At 42.7% G+C, this 26,919-nt stretch overlaps 1 protein-coding gene across 3 annotated transcripts; it reads left to right on the plus strand.

The window, feature by feature from the left end:
- The first annotated feature begins 239 nt into the window (after positions 1 to 239).
- Positions 240 to 25,518, plus strand: ikzf2 (IKAROS family zinc finger 2). Of its 3 annotated transcripts, XM_021597497.2 has the most exons (9): positions 630 to 1,520; positions 3,485 to 3,531; positions 7,252 to 7,408; positions 8,228 to 8,335; positions 16,388 to 16,576; positions 17,918 to 18,085; positions 22,943 to 23,080; positions 23,406 to 23,537; positions 24,623 to 25,518. In XM_021597497.2, the coding sequence occupies exons 3-9, from the start codon at positions 7,351 to 7,353 to the stop codon at positions 25,441 to 25,443; spliced, it is 1,614 nt and encodes a 537-aa protein (XP_021453172.2). In that variant the 5' UTR covers positions 630 to 1,520; positions 3,485 to 3,531; positions 7,252 to 7,350; the 3' UTR covers positions 25,444 to 25,518. The 3 variants fall into 3 exon arrangements, with proteins under 3 accessions (XP_021453174.2, XP_021453172.2, XP_021453173.2); XM_021597499.2 differs by lacking the exons at positions 630 to 1,520; positions 7,252 to 7,408 and adding an exon at positions 240 to 581; XM_021597498.2 differs by lacking the exon at positions 7,252 to 7,408 and having other exon boundaries at positions 634 to 1,520.
- Positions 25,519 to 26,919: the final 1,401 nt, after the last annotated feature.

A 26,919-nucleotide genomic window follows, 5' to 3' on the forward strand; every position in this document is an offset into this window, starting at 1 on the left:
ATTATTATTATCATCCTATTGTATCCTATTCTATCATTGTTTTCACCATTTACTCCGAATCTAAATGTATTAGTGTTATTATAGCTAAATGTAATGTCAATATGTTATATGCCAAAGAAACAGGCTGTGAAGTCCTGTAATCGATTGCCGAACACAGACGGGCAGTCAGAGAGACAGATCCGTTTCTCTGTGTTAGACCAAGTTCCCAGAATAGACACTCGCCGACCCGTCTGTTTTGCTTTCTAATATGGAGGAAGTATCGGCGGATTAACTGTTGCTGCCTGCGCCACTACTATATTATATTACAGTGTGATCCAAGAAAGATATTCCAATGGGTGAAATGTGTAGGCTAGTCCTAATTTCTGAGCATAGGTGATTGGATTATTCAATCTCCTGCGTTTATAAAGTAAAGAAAGAAAGAAAGAAAAACAATGCAACTCAGTGATGATATTTAGTTTACAAGGATAACGGTTACTCTGCTTTAATGACATATGCCCGTGGATAAACGCTCAATATCCGACCATTGATTCATCCAGACAATGCGATGCGTGGTGCTGTCTCCACGACATCCAGCGAGACAGGTGGGTCTCACGTAAGAAAGCCAGACGGCTCGCGACTCAACCGTGATCCGATACCTGTTGATGCAGGAGTGGGGGGTTCTGCGAAGTCTCTATGACACCATTCGAAATGTTTTTTTTTTCCCCAAACAGCAATGCCAAGAGAGACACTCTATCATCTTATGTAACCTTTTTGAATTAGACTGAATGGGCACTATAGTTGATGAGACGTTCTGTCTCTACTGAAATGTATTTCTAGCTGCAGCTGTGAATATTTTGACAGGTTAGTATGAGACAGCATGTTATCTGGCATATCTCTCAAGGACTGCCTACTCACTCACTCTTGATTTCATACAATACCTTTTGAATATACTACGTATGCTTTTCTGATTCTTTAGCCCCCCTCGGTTTAAAATAGGCGTCTCCTTACTCATTTTTCTATGGCTAATTCCTTAGGAACCGGTGGATCCAGTTCTATCCTCTCGTTCTTTATTTAATTTAGTCTAAAAACAAGTTGAGTCTTCGACCTCATTGCTGCTGTAGTAAAAACAACATCCAGTGATACACAGTCTATAAATGTTGACGTGTCCATATTTAGGCTTATGAAGGTTTACTTCATAGAACACTGTAGGATACAGGGAAGGTGTGTGCGGGGGTCACGTTTGAGGTGGAAAAGTTGACAGTTTAGTTCAGCACAGAGGAAGTAACCACCAAAGCTACTTATTGAGGAGTGCGCTGCTCTGTTCCTAATCTTTATTCAGGTTGTATGCGGGACAGGACAGTGTTATACTCAACTGAAGTTTTTTTGGGGGGCATCCCACTTTTTTCGAGGAGAGTTTCCCCTCATTTTTTTGTCGATCAAAAACATATTAGGCTACTGAGCATTTGCATTTGAATTTTAAGAGGTGCAGCTTCCGCTGACGAAGATCACTGATTATCACTTGAACAGGGGAGACACAAAAGGTAATGAATGCCCAATCAAACATTTTGTCAATGTATCAAGTTACAGGCATCCTACACATTATAATGCACTGAAAACGATTAGGCTACAATCCTTACAAGACAACGTTATGTAACTTTGTAATACGTTTATAATAACTTTTCATAATTGTCTTATCTGGACGCAATATATCAACTTCGACGATGCTCCTTCTGCGTACTGTTTAGGAGCGATTGATAGATACATTAACAGTATATCCCATTTGATTGCTCATGTCATACAATATCAGGGGAGGGCCGATTGTGTCAATCCAATGCCTTGATTCATATCATATAAATGAGAGAAAAAAATCTAGCCATATAGTTTTGCTTAAACTGAAGGGAGATCGTTGGCTGTCAGTTAGCCTAAACACGTGCACGGCGGAGCGTTTGTAGAGACAGGTGTCCACCACCGAGGCGCGGAAAGCTGGTGAAAATACTTCTTATGGGCTTTCCGTTTATTGCAAATGAAGCACTTCTAATTTCAATTGTCAAAATTATAAAGGTAAATTATATTGATTGAATTAATCAAATAACTTAGGTTGCTTATCACTAAAATAACTGTTTTGTATTTATTTATTTGAATAGCCTAGTCTACCCATGAATGACTGACTATAAATTCGAGAGGAAATACTCTTAAAAATATAAACATATCACGGCTCTTAGTCTTATGTATGAATCGTTTGCATTGTAGGCTAATAGATATCCAAATGATTGAAGAGTCAATTATTAGGGAAAATCTAAGTGCATGCAATTATTTATTGACTGATTATGAATATGTCTTGTGTGATTTGTATTGTATTGTATGTAGAAAGAAGTGGTAATCATTTACAAGACATTTGCCAAAATGTTGACATCTGTATTCTAGTTCCTAGTAGAAAATGTTTTGCTTGGTCTGTCCTCAACTCTGGGTTTCTGTTTTTGTTTTTTTTAACTGAACTATGAGGGCTTAGCCCCCTTGTGGGTCATACTATGAGGACATCTCCTCTTGTGGGGTCATACTATGAAGCTGTACTCTTCTTGTGGGTCATAATTATCTTGTGCATCAAACATCAATACTACACAATTTCATCTGAACCACGAACAGATAATACATGTCTACAACATTTCCGTTGATACTGATAGCAGACATTAGGTTAGCCAGTGGGGGTTTGTTTGCACCTCACTACTGTTCTCTCAGACACATTTATTTTTAGCTTAAGGCCTTTGTTAGAGGACGTGAAACTACTAGAACTGCAATGTGTGTTCTCACTCCATGTACATGTATAGCCCATATTATAGTTTTAGCTGAATATGTGTGTTACTTCTCTAACAGTGCAACTTTCAATGAGCCACTTCATTCTATTCAAAGGCTCTATTTTACAACCCACCAGCCCTTCAGCAGCTTTTTGGGAAGTTGAACAATAGAGTTTTATGTTGCGAGACAATAAACTGGGTGTGTGAACTTTTCGGCTTCAGTTTTATTTGAACACTATCATTTTTACACATCATATAATTGCATCAGTCATAATAAGTTTAATGTATTTTCACTCAACCTTTATTGTAATATATTAGTGAAATATCTCAAATTAATCCTTGCCTTTTTCAAAATCAAAATATCCTCTAATTTGGCTATTTTAGCATTTATAAATATTTATTATCGTTCATAATGGCTTATTAATTAAATGTATTATGAAGTGTTGCCTAAACGTACAATGATCGCGTAAAAAATAAATCGCTCCAACCAAACAGTCTAATATGGCTAATTTCATAAGGATTTAGAAGAGGTTTGGAAGAGAGTGCCCACTGGGCACAGACGTCAAATCTACATCTATTCCAAATTGGTTCAACTTAATTGAATTGAAATGATGTGGAAACAAAGTTGATTCCACCTCTGTGTGCCCAGTGAGTAAGCATTGTGGTTCAGCTCAGGTGCTCTTCTAATTTATTGTTTCTTTTGATACCCAAAGCTCTCCACCAACTATGGAAACAGAGGCAACTGATGGATATTCTGCAAGTAAGTCAACTCTTCAATCACTCGCTAACCTGAAGCCTCCTGACCTATTCTAATTCTTAAAACTTTTGAAAAGTTGTGTTAGCGAGATCCTGTTCCACATTGCAGATGCTGAATGTGTCTCTCAATTGACATTTTATGCTTTTATACAAGCTGGTCTTTCTAATCAAGTTTGTAGCCTATCCGTCCGTATCCATAGAAATGGTACATTTTTAATTGTTCTGGTTCCCTGAAGAGAGGCCTACAGGGATACTGGGCAGATGGACCAGGTGTAGGAGCAGGGGCGGACAGTCCTGCTAGGAGAAGGAGGTATCCCCTCTCCTCTCCCACCCTCCTTCTCCTTCACAAGCCACATGTGTTCTGATCCTGTAAAACGATCCTGCCAACTTCGCTCTCCTAGAGATGTCTTATCATTAGTAGGGTGGTTCTGTACCAGGTATACAGTGGTACTTCCCTCCTCTTTACATTCCCCTTCACAGATTCCCACTTATAGAACATACTGACAATCTGGAGTTTGACAACTACTTCTTGTGTTTGTTGGTAATAGGTTTGGGATGAGTGGTCAAAAACATGAACGTTATAGTGTGAAGGAAAAAAGTAGGATGAAGTAGGATATAGTGCCTTCTGCTTTCATTCACATTGCTGATACATATCTATTTTGGTTAACGTTGGAAGTATACTGCCATATCTCCACTAACATGTTCATAGGCAAGTTGGTGAATGAGATCTCTCACAGGTTGAGAGTTTGACAGGAAAAACCAGATCCTTGCTCCAGCCTGTGTGTTTCCAACAAGCCACAACATAGTTCATCTGTCATCCGGGGGGAGAAATCCTGCACAGTTCCAACCCTTGATCGTTCTTACTTTGTGTCATTCCTATTTCTTTGGCTCATTATAGTCCTCCCACTCAGAAATGATGGCATTTTTATAACCAGCCAACCACTTGTTGCTGATAGTTTAACACATGTTCTCAATCTCACTTCATGAGACAACCTGCAGTAACTAACATGTCTGATAAGATAAATCATATACGCGGTAGCCTATATCATGATTTCTTGTTCTCTCTTTTGTCATTTTCATACATTTTATTTTCCTTTTGGCAACGCCAACACATGGAACAATCCATATCTGATGCGTTACATACATTGTCTTCTTCCAGTGAAGCCTCCACTGTCTATACAAGTCATCTGGGCCATGGTGTGGTGGTAAATACAGTATTGAGTCAGCTAACAAGTGGTGTGAATCAAAGCTCTGATTCTGACTTAGCAGACTGTGTGTGTGTGCGTGTGTGTGTGTGTGCTGTTGGCCTCAGTCGCTGATGTGGCCATACTCTGTCTCCTCAACCTGGCCCACGGGTTCCAGCATGCATCACTTTGGGGGCAGCGAGCTGCAATTTTAACTATTGTATGAGGAATGGCAGATGATAAACAAGTGAGTGTGTTTGAGTGAACACATATGACTGTATCAAACCATTACATTTACATTTGAGTCATTTACCAGACGCTCCTATCCAGAGCAACTTACAGTTAGTGCATTCATATTAAGATAGCTAGGTGGGACAACCACATATCGCAGTCATAGTAAGTAAATTTTTTGTCAATAATGTAGATATCTGCCTCCCGAGTCACGCAGTGGTGTAAGGAACTGCATCGCTGTGCTTTAGGCGTCACAGAACCGGGATCGTGACCGGGAGACCCATGAGGCGGGGCACAATTGGCCCAGCATTGTCCGGGTTAGGGGAGGGTTTGGCCGGCCGGGATTTCCTTGTTCCATCACACTCTAGGGACTTCTTGTGGCGGGCCGGGTGCCTGCAAACTGACTTCGGTCGCCAGTTGGACAATGTTTCCTCCGACACATTGGGTGCAGCTGGCTTCCAGGTTAAGGCAGCAGTGTGTCAAGAAGCAGTGCGGCTTGCCAGGGTCGTGGTTTGGCTGACGCATGGCTCTCGACCTTCATCTCTCCCGAGTCCTTAGGGGAGTTGCAGCGATGGGACAAGACTGTAACTAGCAATTGGACTTCACAAAATTGGGGAGAAAAAGGAGTAAAAGTACAAAAAAACAAAAAAAAATTTCAGAGCCAAGTGTGAGTGTTAGTTCACTAAATACTTTATTTATTATTATTATTTATTTAAGTATTTTTGGTGGGGGAGGTGTGAGGAAGGGGTGCGATGGGGGGTGCTGTGGGATTATTTAAGATACTCTTTGAAGATGTAGGGTTTCAGAAGTTTTCAGAAGAGGGGCAGGGTATCTGATGTCCTTGGGGTCCCAAGACAGAGAAAAGTTTGGACTGGACTGTTGGAGTTGCCCTCCCTTGAGCAGAGCCTGAAGGTATGGAGTGGCAGTTCATCTTGCTGCTCCATAGGCAAGAACCATGGTATTGTAGTGAACGTGAGCTCTTTTGATGTTTGCAGAGAACGACAGGGTGTAGTCCAGGGTCATGCCAAGGTTCTTTGCACTCTGGAAGAGGGACAGCGTAGAGTTGTCAACCGCGATGGCGAGGTCTTGGAGAGGGCAGGCCTTCCCCAGGAGGAAGATCAGCTCCGTCTTGTTGAGATTGCGATTGAGGTGGTGCAGAGATGCTTATCACCACCTCGATGTCAGAAGGGGAAAGAGAAAAGAAGTTGACTGCCATCCGCATAGCAATGATAGGAGAGAACATGTGAGGATATGACGGAGCCGAGTGACTTGGTTTATAGAGAGAAGAGGAGAGGGCTTGGAAGCGAGCCCTGGGGGACACCAGTAGTGAGAGTAGTGAGTAGTGAGAGATACAGATCCTCTCCACATCACCTGGTAGGAGTAGACTGCCAAGGATCTGATGGTTCACGGTTTCGAAGGCAGCGGATAGATCTAGAAAAATGAGAACAGAGGAGAGAGATTCAGCTTTGGCTGTGTGGAGAGCCTCCGTGACAGAGAAGATCAGTTTTGGTTGAGTGACCTGTCTTGAAGACTGACTGGTTAGGGTTAAGAAGATCGTTCTGAGAGCGATAGGGAGAGAGTTGGTCAGAGACAGCACGCTCAAGTGTTTTGGAAAGAAAATAAAGAAGTAATACCAGTCTGTAGTTTTTGATGATAGAGGGATCAAGTGTTGGTTTCTTGAGGAGGGGTGCGACAGTGGTCAAGGATGTGTTGATGAGGGAAGTGAGGAATGGGAGAAGGTTTCCAGAGATTGTCTGGATAAGGGAGGAGGGAATAGGGTCAAGCGGGCAGGTTGTTGGGTGGCCTGACCTCACTAGTAGCAGGATTTCATCTGTAGAGAGAGGGGAGAAAGAGGTCAAAGCGTAGAGTATTGCTGTGTGAGTGCGACCAGTGGACTCAATAAGCTGAGTGAATGAAGAGCGGATGTCGTCAATCTTCTTTTTAAAGTGGTTGACAAAGTTGTCCACAGAGAGGAAGGAGGGAGGGGGAGGATTAAGGAGGGAGGAGAAGGTGTAAAAGAGTTTACTAGGGTTAGCAAGCTGTATATATGAAGGCCTACCACAGTTCGTCTTTGAAACCAGTTTCAGCGAAATGCCTTTAAGGGTTTCAGTAATAATTACAAGTACATAAACCATATGAACATCAACATTCAGGTGCTACGAGTACACACCACCTTTGAGATAGACTGAGCCTTTACCTGACCTGAGAGGCCCTACAGAGCTGCTAGGCAGCCGTCAAGGCATCAACACTTAGCACAGTAATGGAAAATTCTTCATAACAAATCTGGGCCACCCCTATCTCTACAACAGACACCACTGCCATTGGATAGCCACCCGTCAGTCACCTGAGATTTCATCCAACCCCAGCGTGGCGTGTAATCGGAGACCAGACCCAGGGATTGTGTCATCATGGCCATGGACCACAACTCCCAGTGTGTCTCACCCAGCAGCAGCCAATCACAACAATGTAACACCACATAAAATACAAGCATTTTATTTTAGCTTCCATGAGAGAAGCTTTGGCGAAGATTTACTGTTAGACTGTTATTTTCATCTACTTTCCTGTAAACCTATATTAACAAAATACTCCCAGGTGCTAGCTGGTACAGTGTTGTCTATGCTGTGGTCTGGCTCCTGTGGGATTTGACACCTGGGTCAGTGGGGGTGCTGTGGGTGTTGCTGCTGCTGTATTGTCTGAGAGGCTGTGCTGGGGCCAGGCTGTAACCGGATAAGGGATTGTACAGCTCTCCTTCTGAGTGGACAGGACAGGACACACAGCTATAGCTATCCCATAGCACTGCCTGTGTCAGGGAGGGTGCTGACAGGCCGCAATCTGATCTGATCTGTATGGAGAGGACACGAGGCTGACAGAAAAAGTAGCCAGCAGACAGCAGCCATACCACCTTGCACTCTGGTACCGTACTGGCTAGCACCTAGAAGCTAAGCAAGCAAGTGCTGGGTCTGGTTGGCAGATCATCCACAGAGAATCTGTTTGCTACTGAAAGTGGTTCAGAATGATTTCCTGTTATGAATTAGACGTGTGAAATACAGCATTAAATTATCCCCTGGCTAAGTATCTCTGGGTATCATCAGACATTTTTACACTTTTTTTTTAGATGGTGGGATTGCTACAATTGACACCTCTCAAAGCATTTATGTGAGGATGCCATTACATTTGGAGAGATGGAGTTTGTATGTACAGTATGTACTATATCTGTATGCTGTTCAGTGCAGTGCAATGCTGCGCAATGCGATGTTCCCAGCTCTCTTGTTGTCTGTCACCCAGGTAATGGAGACTGCTCTCCCAGGAAGACAGAGAACTCTAGAATGTTGGTGGACCTGTCGGCAAACACACCCAATGCACAGCAGCCCCAGGGTCCTTATTCACCGACTGGTGAGTGGATACACACACACGCACACACACACACACACACACACACACACACACACACACACACACACACACACACACACACACACACACACACACACACACACACACACACACACACACACACTAACACACACACACACACACACACACACACACACATCACATTTTATTTTATCAAAGGGTCATCAGAAATGTATGTCTTATCTGAAGGGTCTTGTGTAGTTCCCTTCCCTTAAATTAACAGAAATAGGAAGAGCTGAGACATGGTTACATTCTTCTCATTGTCTTCAGACATGTCACCATGAGGTGGCTGAACCAGAAAAGGGAAGTTGTTTCCCGCAGCATCCCCCAGTATTAGTAGCCTGGTCCTATATCTGTGTCAGAGGGAGAGAGACTCTCACAGATACAGCTTGTGTCATCCCGACACAGAGGTTGCCTAACACCACTACGCCATGACACCGCTGTTGTAACACAACACTGAAATTAATCAGTTGTGTCAGTGTGTACAAAACTACAAAACATGTTTGCCTATACACCTGTGTTTAGAATCAAGCTATTAATATGGTATAGCATTTACAATTATTTTTTCATTCACTTCAGCAAAATACCTCTACAGTTCCACTAGCAAAATATCTTATGGGTGGCTCTTCTTGATCTTCTTGATCTCTGACCCTAGAGTAATGTAAACTATGAGGTGTTCAATACACAGCCAGGTATGGGACAGGTATCCTTACTCAGATTAGCTTATGATAGCACGTTTCACTTAGCTTGGATACCTACTGTAGTTTCTCCTCCTTGGTAACATGACCCGTCATGCTTCGGGAGTTTCTTTATATTTTATTTATCTGGGTTCTATAAAATGCTGTTGTCGCAGCAACCATCTCAAGTTCAGCCAGCTTCGACAGAGAGTGGCGAGCTCTTCAATGTGTATACCCCACCTACAATACCCCTAGATCTGCTAGCTCCGTGTTGCCAGGATACTGCTCTGGAGGATAAATTCAATGTCATGCTGTTAGTAAAAGAGGAGCTCTTTCAGTTCACACAAGGCTAAGAGATAAAAGGGGAAATATTGCTTAAGAAAATACTGCCATGTTGTTACAGAGATTGCCATGTCATTGCTGACAATAGCAGGACTCCAGAATTCTATTTGGTCTGTGTTGGAAGATAGATGGAAGTTGTCAATCACATCACCTCAGTGGAGTGGATAGTGTGACTTAGTGTCAATCCTATAACAGTCACCATTACTTAGTGTCAAGCCTTATAGTAATCCCCATGACTTAGTGTCAACCCTATAGCAATCCCCATGACTTAGTGTCAACCCTATAGCAATCCCCATGACTTAGTGTCAACCCTATAGCAATCCCCATGACTTAGTGTCAACCCTATAGCAATCTCCATGACTTAGTGTCAACCCTTATAGCAATCCCCATGACTTAGTGTCAACCCTATAGCAATCCCCATGACTTAGTGTCAACCCTATAGCAATCCCCATGACTTAGTGTCAACCCTATAGCAATCCCCATGACTTAGTGTCAACCCTATAGCAATCCCCATGACTTAGTGTCAACCCTATAGCAATCCCCATGACTTAGTGTCAACCCTATAGCAATCCCCATGACTTAGTGTCAACCCTATAGCAATCTCCATGACTTAGTGTCAACCCTTATAGCAATCCCCATGACTTAGTGTCAACCCTATAGCAATCCCCATGACTTAGTGTCAACCCTATAGCAATCCCCATGACTTAGTGTCAACCCTATAGCAATCCCCATGACTTAGTGTCAACCCTATAGCAATCCCCATGACTTAGTGTCAACCCTATAGCAATCCCCATGACTTAGTGTCAACCCTATAGCAATCCCCATGACTTAGTGTCAACCCTTATAGCAATCCCCATGACTTAGTGTCAACCCTTATAGTAATCCCCATGACTTAGTGTCAACCCTTATAGCAATCCCCATGACTTAGTATCAACCCTATAGCAATCCCCATGACTTAGTATCAACCCTATAGTAATCCCCATGACTTAGTGTCAACCCTTATAGTAATCCCCATGACTTAGTGTCAACCCTATAGCAATCCCCATGACTTAGTGTCAACTCTATAGCAATCCCCATGACTTAGTGTCAACCCTATAGTAATCCCCATGACTTAGTGTCAAACCTATAGCAATCCCCATGACTTAGTGTCAACCCTATAGCAATCCCCATGACTTAGTGTCAACCCTATAGCAATCCCCATGACTTAGTGTCAACCCTATAGCAATCCCCATGACTTAGTGTCAACCCTATAGCAATCCCCATGACTTAGTATCAACCCTATAGCAATCCCCATGACTTAGTGTCAACCCTATAGCAATCCCCATGACTTAGTGTCAACCCTATAGTAATCCCCATGACTTAGTGTTAAAACCTATAGCAATCCCCATGACTTAGTGTCAACCCTATAGCAATCCCCATGACTTAGTGTCAACCCTATAGCAATCCCCATGACTTAGTGTCAAACCTATAGCAATCCCCATGACTTAGTGTCAACCCTATAGCAATCCCCATGACTTAGTATCAACCCTATAGCAATCCCCATGACTTAGTGTCAACCCTATAGCAATCCCCATGACTTAGTGTCAACCCTATAGCAATCCCCATGACTTAGTGTCAACCCTTATAGTAATCCCCATGACTTAGTGTCAACCCTATAGCAATCCCCATGACTTAGTGTCAACCCTATAGCAATCCCCATGACTTAGTGTCAACCCTATAGTAATCCCCATGACTTAGTGTCAACCCTATAGCAATCCCCATGATTTAGTGTCAACCCTATAGCAATCCCCATGACTTAGTGTCAACCCTATAGCAATCCCCATGACTTAGTGTCAACCCTATAGCAATCCCCATGACTTAGTCTCAACCCTATAGCAATCCCCATGACTTAGTATCAACCCTATAGCAATCCCCATGACTTAGTGTCAACCCTATAGCAATCCCCATGACTTAGTGTCAACCCTATAGCAATCCCCATGACTTAGTGTCAACCCTTATAGCAATCCCCATGACTTAGTGTCAACCCTATAGCAATCCCCATGACTTAGTATCAACCCTATAGCAATCCCCATGACTTAGTGTCAGCCCTATAGTAATCCCCATGACTTAGTGTCAACCCTATAGCAATCCCCATGACTTAGTATCAACCCTATAGCAATCCCCATGACTTAGTGTCAACCCTATAGCAATCCCCATGACTTAGTGTCAACCCTATAGCAATCCCCATGACTTAGTGTCAACCCTATAGCAATCCCCATGACTTAGTGTCAACCCTATAGTAATCCCCATGACTTAGTGTCAACCCTATAGCAATCCCCATGACTTAGTGTCAACCCTTATAGCAATCCCCATGACTTAGTGTCAACCCTATAGTAATCCCCATGACTTAGTGTCAACCCTATAGCAATCCCCATGACTTAGTGTCAACCCTATAGCAATCCCCATGACTTAGTGTCAACCCTATAGCAATCCCCATGACTTAGTGTCAACCCTATAGCAATCCCCATGACTTAGTGTCAACCCTATAGCAATCCCCATGACTTAGTGTCAACCCTATAGCAATCCCCATGACTTAGTGTCAACCCTATAGCAATCCCCATGACTTAGTGTCAACCCTATAGCAATCCCCATGACTTAGTATCAACCCTATAGCAATCCCCATGACTTAGTGTCAACCCTATAGTAATCCCCATGACTTAGTGTCAACCCTATAGCAATCCCCATGACTTAGTATCAACCCTATAGCAATCCCCATGACTTAGTGTCAACCCTATAGCAATCCCCATGACTTAGTGTCAACCCTATAGCAATCCCCATGACTTAGTGTCAACCCTATAGCAATCCCCATGACTTAGTGTCAACCCTATAGCAATCCCCATGACTTAGTGTCAACCCTATAGCAATCCCCATGACTTAGTGTCAACCCTATAGTAATCCCCATGACTTAGTGTCAACCCTATAGCAATCCCCATGACTTAGTGTCAACCCTTATAGCAATCCCCATGACTTAGTGTCAACCCTATAGTAATCCCCATGACTTAGTGTCAACCCTATAGCAATCCCCATGACTTAGTGTCAACCCTATAGCAATCCCCATGACTTAGTGTCAACCCTATAGCAATCCCCATGACTTAGTGTCAACCCTATAGCAATCCCCATGACTTAGTGTCAACCCTATAGCAATCCCCATGACTTAGTGTCAACCCTATAGCAATCCCCATGACTTAGTGTCAACCCTATAGCAATCCCCATGACTTAGTGTCAACCCTATAGCAATCCCCATGACTTAGTGTCAACCCTATAGCAATCCCCATGACTTAGTATCAACCCTATAGCAATCCCCATGACTTAGTGTCAACCCTATAGTAATCCCCATGACTTAGTGTCAACCCTATAGCAATCCCCATGACTTAGTATCAACCCTATAGCAATCCCCATGACTTAGTGTCAACCCTATAGCAATCCCCATGACTTAGTGTCAACCCTATAGCAATCCCCATGACTTAGTGTCAACCCTATAGCAATCCCCATGACTTAGTGTCAACCCTATAGTAATCCCCATGACTTAGTGTCAACCCTATAGCAATCCCCATGACTTAGTGTCAACCCTTATAGCAATCCCCATGACTTAGTGTCAACCCTATAGTAATCCCCATGACTTAGTGTCAACCCTATAGCAATCCCCATGACTTAGTGTCAACCCTATAGCAATCCCCATGACTTAGTGTCAACCCTATAGCAATCCCCATGACTTAGTGTCAACCCTATAGCAATCCCCATGACTTAGTGTCAACCCTATAGCAATCCCCATGACTTAGTGTCAACCCTATAGCAATCCCCATGACTTAGTGTCAACCCTATAGCAATCCCCATGACTTAGTGTCAACCCTATAGCAATCCCCATGACTTAGTGTCAACCCTATAGCAATCCCCATGACTTAGTGTCAACCCTATAGCAATCCCCATGACTTAGTGTCAACCCTATAGTAATCCCCATGACTTAGTGTCAACCCTATAGCAATCCCCATGACTTAGTGTCAACCCTTATAGCAATCCCCATGACTTAGTGTCAACCCTATAGTAATCCCCATGACTTAGTGTCAACCCTATAGCAATCCCCATGACTTAGTGTCAACCCTATAGCAATCCCCATGACTTAGTGTCAACCCTATAGCAATCCCCATGACTTAGTGTCAACCCTATAGCAATCCCCATGACTTAGTGTCAACCCTATAGCAATCCCCATGACTTAGTGTCAACCCTATAGCAATCCCCATGACTTAGTGTCAACCCTATAGCAATCCCCATGACTTAGTGTCAACCCTATAGCAATCCCCATGACTTAGTGTCAACCCTATAGCAATCCCCATGACTTAGTGTCAACCCTATAGTAATCCCCATGACTTAGTGTCAACCCTATAGCAATCCCCATGACTTAGTGTCAACCCTATAGCAATCCCCATGACTTAGTGTCAACCCTATAGCAATCACCATAGTAAAAGTTGTTGTCAACCCTAGCTATCGCCACACTCCACTTGAATATAAAATAAATATTGGATGAAATATTGAGTTTGGTCTTATTGCAATTAGCTCATAGAAACACGTTGAATAACAGATTCATACATGGAAAAACAGGAAAAAAATCGAAAGGAAGTTTGTGTCTGAGAGATATAGGAAAGATCGTGAACTTATTTATATATATATTTTTAAACATATCCAACCCCTTATTTTAGGCACCAACATTTGAACTGGTATCAGGCTACCTTCAGACAAGTCTTGGGAAACTTGTGGGAGTCCTAGAGAAAAACATGTACGTGTTCGTGAGAGTCTCATCTTTCCATAGAGGGGTCATATTTACGTGTTGCCCAAACTGTTCGGCAAAGGGGCAGGTGCTCCAGCACACCTAGGGCTCCATCTGTGCAAGTGCCTGGTCTAGTATGAAGGAAGACTTCAAGTTTTTGCGCTAAGCTAGTTAGCATTGGCTCACAAAACAACCTTTAACTTCCTTCATACTGGATGCAAACATAAACATGGTACTCACAACTTCATCTGACTCTCGGGACGTAGAAACTGTAAGTGGCCTTATTGCCAAAATCCCCTTTAACGGAGCCTAGGAGCCTGAAGGGACGGTCAGGGGATGGATTATATGGATGTGAGAGGTTTGGGGTTATTGCTCTGGCTCCTTCCGTACCTACGCTATGATTATGGTTTCAGTCACAAATCACAAACAGGCTTGACTGGATGGTTATGATTAACATCCGTATCAGGTTTTCCTTCAGACTACTGTAGAGGAATGCAAGAAGTCTCCTTCTCACGGTATGATGCCTCTGACTTTGTATGACCTAAAAACTTGTATGTACTGTATATGCTGTATATGAATATGTTGTATGTATATGCAGTACAGGAAAACAATGTGTTCTATTGTTCTTATTTAACATGTGTGTTTCTGTTCTTGTCTAATAGAGTTATGTATTTTGCCATACTTTATGTTTTGTGTGGAACCCACGAAAAGTACAGTAGCTGCTGCTTCTGCAACACTTAATGGGGATCCTAATAAAAAAACAAATTCCAAATGTTCAAGATTAAGGTCCCAACGTATATGCTAAGCATACCAGAATCTTAAAGCTGCAAGATACAACTTTTTGGGTAAACCGAACAAATTCACATAGAAACGTGAGATAGATCTGTCATTTCCATTGAACGTAAGTCTAAGAAGCAGTAGATATGTTCTATGTGTGCTGTTTCTATGCGTCCCGTTCTTAAGATTTATTTTTGTGTCTTTTACTTTCAGTTTTATACACCAGCTTTAAACTGCTGAAAATACAATCATTTTGGTTATTGAAAATATACTTCAGATGGTACAATGATTCTCTACACAATAGATTGCTTGTTTTGTGAAACAAACTGAAATTAGGAAAACTATTTGAATTTAAGCAACCAGTAAATGCCAGTACAATTTCTGCATATTGTACCTTCAAAAGTTGTGTGGGAGAGGACGATCTCTAATTATTCTATGGCTATGTGTGTGTGTCCCTAATGACTCAAGAGTCAAAAGTTACTAAAGCCAGACTGGAGGAGTATGTATCTGGGCCATATTTGTGTGTCTGTGTCTCCCTATAATGTCGGATGAGGGATACTGAGAGTCTAGTGGCCAACCCAGTAGAGTTGAGGCCTTTGTGCCTTTAGTCAGCCAGAATTCCCCCCCCCCCCCCCCCCCCCCCCCCCCATCAAGCCATCCAGCCAGTCTCCCAGCGCCAGTCAAATCGAAACCCACAGGGGCTAAACAGCACCTGTCCGCAGCACTCCGCTCTTCCTCTCCTCCTCCTCCTCCCCAGGGACCAGGGCTGGGGTCAATTCGAATTAAAGGCAGTCAATTCAGGAAGTGATTTTAAATTGAAATAAAATGGAGAAGAAAAAAATAGCTTCTACTTCTCAGTTTATTGAGAAGTCATTGAAAATAGATACAATTTTTCTATTCAATTTTGAATTGTTATTTAAGTTTACTTGACTGCCTTCAATTAGAATTGACCCCAGCCTTGCCAAGGACTGAGTGGAACTAGACCATTCTGTTTCTCAGCTCTCCCTCCACAAATCTCTAATGTTCAGGGTTTGGCCGGGGCAGGCCGTCACTGTAAATAAGAATTTGTTCTTAACTGACTTGCCTGGTTAAATACAAAATAATTGCATATAATTAACAATAACTAACCATTTTTTTTGTCAGATTTGATGAGTCCCTGCCTCTAGGGGTTAGCATTAACTTTGGCAATTTATGTTGAGCATCATTATATTACTTATTTCTCCAGGGGAAATAACATGCAGATTTGATGAACTTGTTCCAATCAGTGGATGTTTACATTCAAAGAGAAACAGATTTACAAGGTTAGACTCGTAACCTAGAGCCACTGCACCTCTTACTGGAAGAACAAGGATCATCCACTAAAGCCATGTCATGTGATTGTCATGTGATTGTCTGAAAAACTGTAATTGGATTGGTCATACCTGTCTCTTCCAGAACACACCATCAAACAAGAAGAAGAGACAGAAGATGAAAGGCACAGGAGGACCACAGCTGAGGATATGGGACAAAGTGGGAAAGAGGAATCGGGATTGGAAGAGCCCATAATTGACAGCCCAAACAACCTACAGGATGGGGTCCCTGGGTCAGATGGGTCATGTGACCCAGAAACTCGGCTGCCCAATGGTAAATGTTTCTCTAAAGTTGCTACCCCTTATGTCCCTTTCACAGTATATTGCCCTAACCTAATGTACTTTATATTGAACAACAATGACTCAATACTCTCTGATGTATCTAAGGATTGTCAATGTTTTACCATTAACATCTAGCAAACTGCAAAAAAACATTAGTTATACGTTAGTAAATTATGAATAAATTAACCTTCACGTTGTAGCTCCCTATGAGATATGAATTTTACAGACTCAAGCAATTGTACGTCACTCATCCTATGTTTTTTTTATTTTATTCTGTGAGTCAGAAATTGTTTCTACGGGTGTGGAGCTAGAGAGCTTTGCTGTTTTGTAGAATACAATAGTTTAGCCTTGGAATGATTTTCATGGATAACATCCCAGGAATCCTCCACAACCTGTTCCCGAGCCCTTAACTGACGCCATTACTGTGCCTTGGTCTTCGCAGATTTAGGATCACATTTCACTTTTCCAAACGTTCGGCCGCAGATCAAGAGATGATCATCGAGATGATCATCGAGACTACTGTAGTTTACTGGTGAACTGGGCAAACGTTTTGCGTAGATACAGACAAACATACTTCCATGGTAAAGCTGGTATTAAAGATGTACAGCACTTTAACATAATGGAAGATTATAAGACACACTGTAAGACTCCTTAAGTCTTAACCATTTACTATCTGAAGAGACTTTGATGGCCACACTAAACCTTATTAACTTATACCAACTTAGTGGTGTTGGTGGTGTTTGTGTATCTGTGTGTAGAACACATACAGCCCTACGCGCCTGGTGAAGGATGAAAACTCACTGTATTTCTACACCTACTTTGTGGTGCGAGAGGGAGCTGTAGAAGAGACCCAGAGCAGAGCTATTAGGGTGGAGATCTAACACCTCATCTCACCACACTCCAGACACTATTACTGTAGTAGCAGTAGGCTGTAGTTCAAATGAATCAATTGTACACAGCATACATCAGGCACCACACGCTAGTGTTTTTCCACCCACTGACAATCCTCCTATAAATATATTCTCTGCATTATTTGAGATGTTACAATGTTCTCAGCTAAGGCGTGTTGCTTGCCTTTACCAATCAAACCATGTTTTACCATCGCAATGTGTTGATTGCTGTTGAGTAGCTGTGAACCTCCATTTCCGTCTTTCTCAAGTTTGTTCGGTCCACTAGCCGAGTGAAAACTCAAGACTAGGTGGCTGGTGGTCTGTGGGTATTGTGTGTTTTCTGGCTATATGTAAAAGGGGGAGTGAGAGATGAGAGCCTGCACTTCCTGTGCCCCTTCAAGTGATAGGTCGTTCCAGTGTAACACTTCCTGTGCCCCTCTCAGGTGATAGGCCGTTCCAGTGTAACCAGTGTGGTGTGTCGTTCACTCAGAAGGGCAATCTGTTGAGACACATCAAGCTGCACACGGGGGAGAAGCCCTTCAAATGCCCCTTCTGTAGCTACGCCTGCCGCCGTCGTGACGCACTCACAGGCCACCTACGCACACATTCAGGTCAGCCCCTCTACCTCCTCTCTTTTTTTCTTTCTTCCTCTTTGTTCTTATCCTCTTCCTCCTTTTTCTCCTTGTCTTCCTATTCCCTTTGTCTTGGGTCCATGCTTCCTTTAACTTTTTTATGACTGTGGTTACTCCTTAGTATTTATCCTGGTTTCAATAACTTCTAAAATAGTCGATGCTATATGTTGATGCTATAGAACCGGCCTGTCTCGAGGTAACTTAAAGCATGATCTGGTCTGACCTGTGTCTTAGCAACAGACCCACAAATATCTAAACCTGACAGGGTTTCGTATTGTGGGATGGATGCATCTCCCTGGGGATTTTTGTGCAGACAGACAAGGGCTGTGGTTAGGCACCCAGGACATGCTGTTCCTATAACCTGCTCAGCTCACGTCTCCTCAGAGAGGAACTCTCTCTGTTATCTGTAGAGATACAGTATGGGGCGACCAGAGAAACATGCTCTAACTGTAACCCACTTTCCTATCTCTGCGTCATAGGCCTCTGTCTCTGTGTTCTCTCCTGCCTCTTCTTTGAGATCCGGGACAGTCGACAGTATAACCTCATCTCTAGTGTTGTCCTCTTTGAAGTACTCACATGTACAGTGCATTCGGAAAGTATTCAGACCCCTTGACTTTTTCCATATTTTGTTACGTTACAGTCTTATTCTAAAACTGACGAAATTGTTTGTTTTTTCCTCATCAATCTACACACATTACCCCTTAATGACAAAGCAAACACAGGTTTTAGAAATGATAAATGTAAAAACTGAAATATCACATTTACATAAGCATTCAGACCCTTTACTCAGTACTTTCTTGAATAACCTTTGGCAGTGATTACAGCCTTGAGTCTTCTTGGGTATGACGCTACAAGCTTAGCACACCTGTATTTGAGGAGTTTCTCCCATTCTTCTCTGCAGATCCTCTCAAGCTCTCTCAGGTTGGATGGGGAGCGTCACTACACAGCTATTTTCAGGTCTCTCCAGAGTTGTTCGATCGGGTTCAAGTCCAGGATCTGGCTGGACCACTCAAGAACATTCACAGACTTGTCCCGAAGCCACCCATGCCTTGTCTTGGCTGTGGGCTTAGGGTCAATGTCCTGTTGGAAGTTGAACCTTCTCCCCAGTCTGAGGTCCTGAGTGCTCTGGAGCAGGTTTTCATCAAGGATGTCTCTATACTTTGCTCCATTCATCTTTCCCTCAATCCTGACTAGTCTCCCAGTCCCTGCCGTTGAAAAACATCACCACAGCATCATGCTGCCACCACTGTGCTTCACTGTAGGGATGGTGCCAGGTTTCCTCCAGATGTGATGCTTGGCATTCAGGCCAAAGAGTTCAATCTTGGTTTCATCAGACCAGAGAATTTTGTTTCCCATGGTCTGAGAGTCCTTTAGGTGCTGTTGTGTCTTTGGCATCATTAAAACTGAAGACGTATCTTTATCAAAAATTCTCTGTAATTATTATTACGTGATTAAACTACTTAATCGTGGAACTGTAATTGACTAGGGAGTCGGGACACCAAGGAAAATATTCAAATTACAAAGTTATAATTTTCCTAATATAACTTTCAGATATTTTAATATCTGATCACTTAGTCTTCTGATTAATGAATTATTCTTTACCTCACGTTAGTCTAATTCCAAACATCGTAAATTGTTGGTTATCTGCACGAACCCAGTCTTCACTATGAGTCATCCATACATCAATTGTCTTAAAATCATTTATTTACCAACTAAGTACTCACAGAAATGCATAACAAACAAGCAAAGTAGATATGATTACAAAGAAATAATAGGAGAGTGTGCCCTAGTGGGCTAAACCGGCATGGCGGCTTGTTAGACAAAAGGGGGAGTGGGGGTCAGCTGAGGAGACACGACAGAGTTGATAATTATAACAATTGAAATGCTAATCCTTTGCACATGAACGCTCACTCATTCGGGAATAATTGCAATCAATATATATATTTACTCTCAGTGTGTCGTCGGGATCTCTGTTGAAAAGTTTGTTTCTGTTGGAGAGCTTGTCCGCCCTCTCTCTGTCGTGGTTAGAACGGGTGGTTCAGAGTGACATTCATTCATGTCGTTATGAATAGATGTTTCGGTCTTCGCGTCAATGATACCAAATTCCTGGCTGCAGACTAGTAATTAATATCAAAGACTTGTTCTTATTCTGTCGGTATCGATTGTCAAAGAGTTTAATCACGTGGGATGGTTCAAAGATTCAGCAATCTACTTAAACCTTATTTCCCTCTATGATAGAGGTACTGGTCTCGTCTCCACCCTTAGCCCTCTCATAATTGAGGTAAGTTCGGTCTGGTGATAGAAAACCCAGGTGGGGGTTTTATTCGGAAAAGGGCTGTCTCATGACGCCAGATCCTGTCTGTGCCCCTGGTGGCTTGCCAATGACTTAGTGAAACTTTAAACAGAAATACAATTCTCTCACATCAACATCATTACATAGCATCCGTCATTTCACAAATAGTATCATCTTTACTCATTCATTTTGTACAACAATTAGATGTAAGCCTCATAACTGAGGCTATTGTATAAACAGCTTTATGGTAATGAGGCCTTATTGTCTCTTATTTACCATTGCGTTAAGTTTGTTAAAATAGAGTCCTTTGTATCTCCCTCTCTTTTTCTGTCAATGCTTTCAGACACTCTTTCCATGTGTCTTTTTTTTCTCTTTTGACCTTTTTCTAATTTTCACTTCCTGTTTTGTAAGGCTAAATTAATTCTTTACCCTCCTCCAGTCAGTGTAGACGGCACATTTAGGTGTACCGTAGTTCCTTATGCAGTCCTGTAGTAGGTAGTAGTGCTGTATGAATTCCCTCAGCCTGCCTATACTACACTACCTGAGGGTTGAAAGGAATGTTAGGAACTCTTCTGTGGCGTAGAGAGTTGGTTGGAATGGCGTTCTCTAGATGAAAGGCGTCTCCTCCTTTCTCCTCTCTCTCCCTGCCCCCTGACACACTGCCAGGAAACAGGTGGAGTGACGAGAGAGGGAGGTTAGGTGTGGGGAGAGAGATTGAGTGGGGAGAGAGACAGAGAAACAGAGAGAGAGACAGCGACAGGTTAATGCTTTGATGTATTGTGCAATCCGAGGAGCAAGACAAGAGTATACTTTCCCCTGTCAAGACACAGAGTGGCACTACATGGACTGTGTTGTATCTGAACCCCTCCCAAACACATTGTTAAATATAAATATCAAGTTATTCTTTGAATTGCTGTTCAAATATTTGCAAATTGTTCATCCTGAAGATGTTTTAGATGCCTCACTTAGAGTGATGGGCTCACTCACTAATGACATTACATGAGACAACAATACGTTTCTGAGAGAGGTTCCTGTTTCTCACCCAACTGGATGCAGCCGACTGTATCTGAAGGCAGAGAGAGTTAAGGCTATTTGCATGTTCAAGAATATCTGCTGAAAGTGGGATTTTTGTGATACATCCACCATCTGCAAATGGCTGGAGGTTTCGTAAATGAGTAATAGCATAAAATGTGTGTGTGTGGCCTATTCCAATATGAAAGTGTGACTGCCCATCCGGCTGGCTACAGTTAGCAGGTGCTGTGGCCAATATCATTGGAGCAGACAGAAAGTTCAGGGTGTTTTTCAATTACACTGACATTGTATTAGGCTACATATGGAGAGACTCATAAGTAAAATAAAGCAAGTGTTCTGTAATGATGATGATCATGACCTGTAAATTACATGAATGATAATGCCATTGCTAGTATAAAGCTTACTCATGAACCACAGTTTCAAATGCGCTAAACCAATTGGCATTCACAGGCCACAAAATTACATTAAGACAAGTAACCTATACAGTCATTTGAGATCAGCTTGAAAAAAACGTAAGCCAAACGTTCACATACTCACCAATATTTCCAATCAATTCCCATAGACTTAATGAAATGTTACCTAAGCCTATCTGTGTCTTACTTTCAAAGTACTTGTCAGACTGAAACATGTTATTCCCATAGTAACAGGTCAGGTAGTTTCTAGTAACTGGGGTCACCTCTGGTACGAGAAAATTTTCTCATGTGAACGACACCTATTTTGGGCCAGTGTCTGGGCCACTGCTTGGTGTCATCTGGACCACAGTTCCCCCTTGATGACTCATCCCGAAGACTTTCAGAGCCTTGTTTCTACTACAGAAGACTTTGAGTAGTACTTTTCAGTAGTTTCAGACTTTAGTTGCCAAATCACTATGAATGTATTAATTCATTCATGAGTAATTCCTTCATGAGTGAATAAATGAATGGTGGAAGATTGGAAGGAAGGGAGGACGGAAGGAAGGATCAATGGATGGATCTTCTCTAGGGGAAAGCTAGAGGAGGTTTGCACAATCTCACCAGCATAGACTCCATCAGAATGAAACTGGCAGCATGAATCACTCCCCACCTCCAGCTGCTGAGGAGAAACACAGACGTTGTTTAGGTCTGACGTTAGTTATTTTCCTTCTTCTACGGGATCTGTGTCTGTGTACAGCAGCCAATTGAGTTGTGCACCATAGTAGTAGTGATGGGCTCCCGGAAGAGTTGTAGGCTTTACCAGTTGTTCCAGGGCGTATGAAAGGCAAATGTGTGTATTCGAGTATTTTGGTATATCTCGCCTGCCCACACCTTCTCTGTCTGGTTGGCAATGATGGTGTGTGGGATCCCACTAATGGAAAATGATCACTCCATGAGCTCATAGCCCTGCTCTAGTTTCTGTGTTCTCCACGGGTTCTATGTGTTTACTAAAACCTCCTAGAGAGTTCACATAGAATTGCGTTACCGGTCTGTTTATGTGAGTTGATGAATGAATGAAATTAATAGTTTTTTTCCTTTGATGTCATTTCTCTAATTTAGTGGGTAAACCACACAAGTGTGACTACTGTGGGCGGAGCTACAAACAGAGGACATCATTGGAGGAGCATAAAGAGCGCTGCCATAACTACCTTGAGAGTGCTGGCATGGATCCCACCTCCGTCACTGGGCCTTATCCAGGTGAGTGTGAATGTCCTACTCTGGTACAGAGACCTGCTATATGGTATCTCTGTTGATGGCATGGACTCAGAAACATTTGCTTTCTCTTTGGCACCTTTTTTACACCTTGCACTTTAACCTTTAATAATTTATAATTTAGGTATGAAGTTAAATTAAAGATCATTTTAGTTTCTCTTCCTCCTTCCTTTTTATGGTTTGTGTGAGAATCCTGTGAACTCTACTTATGTTACTTGTACACACCTGCCACCTACAGTACTACAGTACTACCTACAAGCCTTGGTGCAGACCTCTCACACACTCTCATGCTCTGACCCCTGACCCCCAGGTGAGGTCCCTAAAGAGCAGAGGCCCCTGGCGGAGGCCGCTGCCATGGCAACATTAAACCGGCCACCTGTCATTGAGAAACTGCAGAGTAATGTAGGGAAGAGGAAGAGTACCACTCCACAGAAGTTTGTGGGTAAGCATCATTGCATCACTTCCTGTCTGGGAGCACCATAATGTGTTCACCATAAGGATCACTAACTCACAATTATTAATTGTAGCTTAGATAATTATTATTACAAATTACTCATTTGTCATTTTCATAATTATGGTATTAAGGGTATCAGTAGGATATTTATTTAATCCCATTTTGGGATTGAATTTGACCTGTTCTGTTGGATTAAATTCAGTTTACAGTTTTAACTGTTTATTTGTTTTGTTCAGTTCAACATACAGTCACTGCAACAGAATGAGTGTATACATGCAAAAAAGAAATTGAATTGCGTGCCTGGGCAGCGGTACATTGAAACATGATACTGTTGTTTTGCATCTAACAGATGACCTTGACTTAATGGCAGAAATGAAGACGCTATTCACATACTGCACACTTTATTCATGTAGATTTCACATTTCAGATCAGGTTGTTCCACTCTGAATATTTCTCAATCTTTATAATTTGTCATTTTAACATTTTGATCATTTTTTAATACATACATTTGAAAAATATATTGGTTTTGTATTAAGAAACAATTGTTTCGGTGTTGCAAACATTTTGTTGGCATATAACCGCCAATTTTTGCATATTAGCGCGGAAGACAATTATTTCGTTTTTATTATTTACTGCTCTATTAGATAGAGGAAAAGATCGAGTGAGACACAGAGAGCGGATGAGAGAGACGAGGACATGTTTTCACTCTGTGGTTTGTTACACCTGTATCTCTGCAATAGCTCTTATCGAGAGAAGAGCAAAACAGCTCACCGCTTCCCTGTTCTGGAGGGGTTAAACAGTGCATTCAGATGGATGGGGCTTTCCACTATTAAACAACACAAGAGAAAATACAATAAGACAAAAACAAGAGAACTTTGATAGTGTTTATCTTATTAAAAACTGGAAAGGTTAGACATGCACACAAAATTAAGGCACTCTTTCATATTCTATAGAGTTAGAGTTGTATGTATTCGGTACTATCCAATGGTGTCATTCGACCGGACAGTTTCTCTTACGGGGAGCTTATGCATATGTGAGTTTCATTGTGGTAATACGTAAGCTGTGCTCTGCAGGTGAGAAGATGATGCGTTACAGTTACCCGGAGCTGAGCTATGAGATGGGTCTGAAGTATGAGAAGGAGGCAGAGCTGATGCAGGCTCACATGATGGACCAGGCTATCAACAACGCCATCTCTTACCTGGGCTCTGACTCCCTGAGACCCCTGGTCCACCATCCCCACCCCCATGGTCCCCACGGTCCACAGCCGTCTCTTTCTATGGCCGAGGTGGTACCCATGGTCAACCCCCTCTTCCACCACGTCTACCCTCTGGGGTCAGGGCTGCGTATGGACCGACCAGGTGGCCGCGACGCCCCACCTCATCCTTCACCTCTGCCCCCTCCTCCCCCTGACTTCCATCCTTCCTCCAACGGACCCATTGCCCTCACCAGACCCAAGCAGCACCACCCACAGGGTACCAAAGAGGAAAAAGAGTCTCCTAGCAACAGTGGGCTGGACTCGGCTGACTCTGCCCGGAGCAGCCCACAGGATAGAATGGGTTACCACTGGAACAACCCCCACCATCGTCCCAGATCCAGCCCAGCATATGGCGGCAGAGAGGAGGGACGAGGCGGGGCTGAGGTGGCCCAGGGAGGGGCGGCAGAGAGGCCTATAAGTCGGGAAGGAGTGCGTGTGTTTGGGCGAGAGGGGCGGAAGATGAGGGTGTTCCAGTGTGAACACTGCCGCATTCTCTTCCTGGACCACGTCATGTACACCATCCACATGGGTTGTCATGGTTACAGGGACCCACTGGAGTGCAACATCTGTGGCCACCGCAGTAAGGACCGCTATGAATTCTCATCTCACATCATCCGCGGGGAACACACCTTCAACTAGAGGGGTGGACTGGACAGGAGCCACCACTGGTCCCCGCCCCATCCCATCTCAGGACAGTGATGTTGAACTAACTGTGTGTGGTCAATGCAACCAACCAGGAGAGAGAGAACTAACCAACATTTGCTGCAGCATAATGATACTAGCTATATATCATTCCAAACAAATATATGAAGGTCTGGGCCAAATACACATTTGAATTGTGCAAGGTGTTTTGAAGAATTTGAGGTTGAGATATGTATCTCAAGTGAGGGATGTTTTTGGGGAGTGAAGAAGATCACAAAGAAGTAGTACACCTAGACAGTTTTGTCATGGTGTGTCTCAGATTGTCACAGAGCAGCTAATACTGTGAGTAGTTCTATTATAGTTTATCACTGTTCCTTTCTTTCTGAATAATGTACTGTTGGACTTGTTCGTTGCCACATAGACTGCCACTCAACTTATCAAGGGGGCTTTCCCTGAACCCACCAACTGAACCATACTTTAGAATATAATATTCTTTCTTGCATGATTTCTTGCAACAGACTGTATATCTTCTCTGTCTTTCTAACTGCTAACTGCACAGGCGTGTTGTCACACTAGCCACATGAAATTACATTTTCTGCAGAGGGAAAGAGAGTAGTGAGAGAGAAAGAGAGAGGGCGAGAAAGAAAAGGAGAGAGACAAAAAAAAAGAGAAATATGGAAGAAAGTGAGGGAGAAAGAGGGAGAAAGAGATGAGAGAGAGAGAGACAGAGAGAGAAAAGGAGCGAGACAGAGAGAGAGAGAGCGAGAGAGAGAGAGAGAGAGAAACAGAGACGGAGACGGAGAAACTTACTCATGATTTACCTTTTCAGACATTGTCTACAGATTTGTTTATTGTTTCGTTCATTACCCTAGCTAAATATCTGCTTTCTGTGGAACAGTTCCTATAACCTTCTCAGTTTCACAGAACTTCACAGAGGAAAGGAAAAGCACTGCACTGCAACCCGCCTCCTCCCTAAACCTGTTCTTTCACTAGCAGACTGATGCCTTGACGGATGGGGAGGACGGGAAAGGATTCCCTGTTTTGAAGCCAGTCCCTGTTTTGATGGTTCAATAGTAACTTCAAATCTCCAGCTCGCAAGTTGCCTTTAACCCACTCATGTGTCTTATAGTAGACAGGCTGCTTTCTGCAAGCGCCATGTCAGTGCATGCGCTCTACTCCTGGGTTGGGATCAATGCCATTTCAATTCAGTCAATAAAAACAAATCTATGAGGAAAATTGGAATTTGGATTTGCAGTTTATTTCTTACATTGATAGAATTGGAATGGCATTGAGACCAACCCTGCTGTACATTGCATGTGAATGTGATGTGGAAAGGATTGTGCCCAGTACAATTAAGCTGATGCACTGGTACTGTTTAGTAGATAGATAGCAGTGTGGTTTAAGGTTTTTTAGAAGTATAATGCCAGTGAAGGGTGATGGTATGTATGTGGATCAAATAAAATAATCTATGTG

This window comes from Oncorhynchus mykiss, chromosome 3, assembly GCF_013265735.2.
Source record: "Oncorhynchus mykiss isolate Arlee chromosome 3, USDA_OmykA_1.1, whole genome shotgun sequence".
Classification (NCBI taxonomy): Eukaryota; Metazoa; Chordata; class Actinopteri; order Salmoniformes; family Salmonidae; genus Oncorhynchus; species Oncorhynchus mykiss.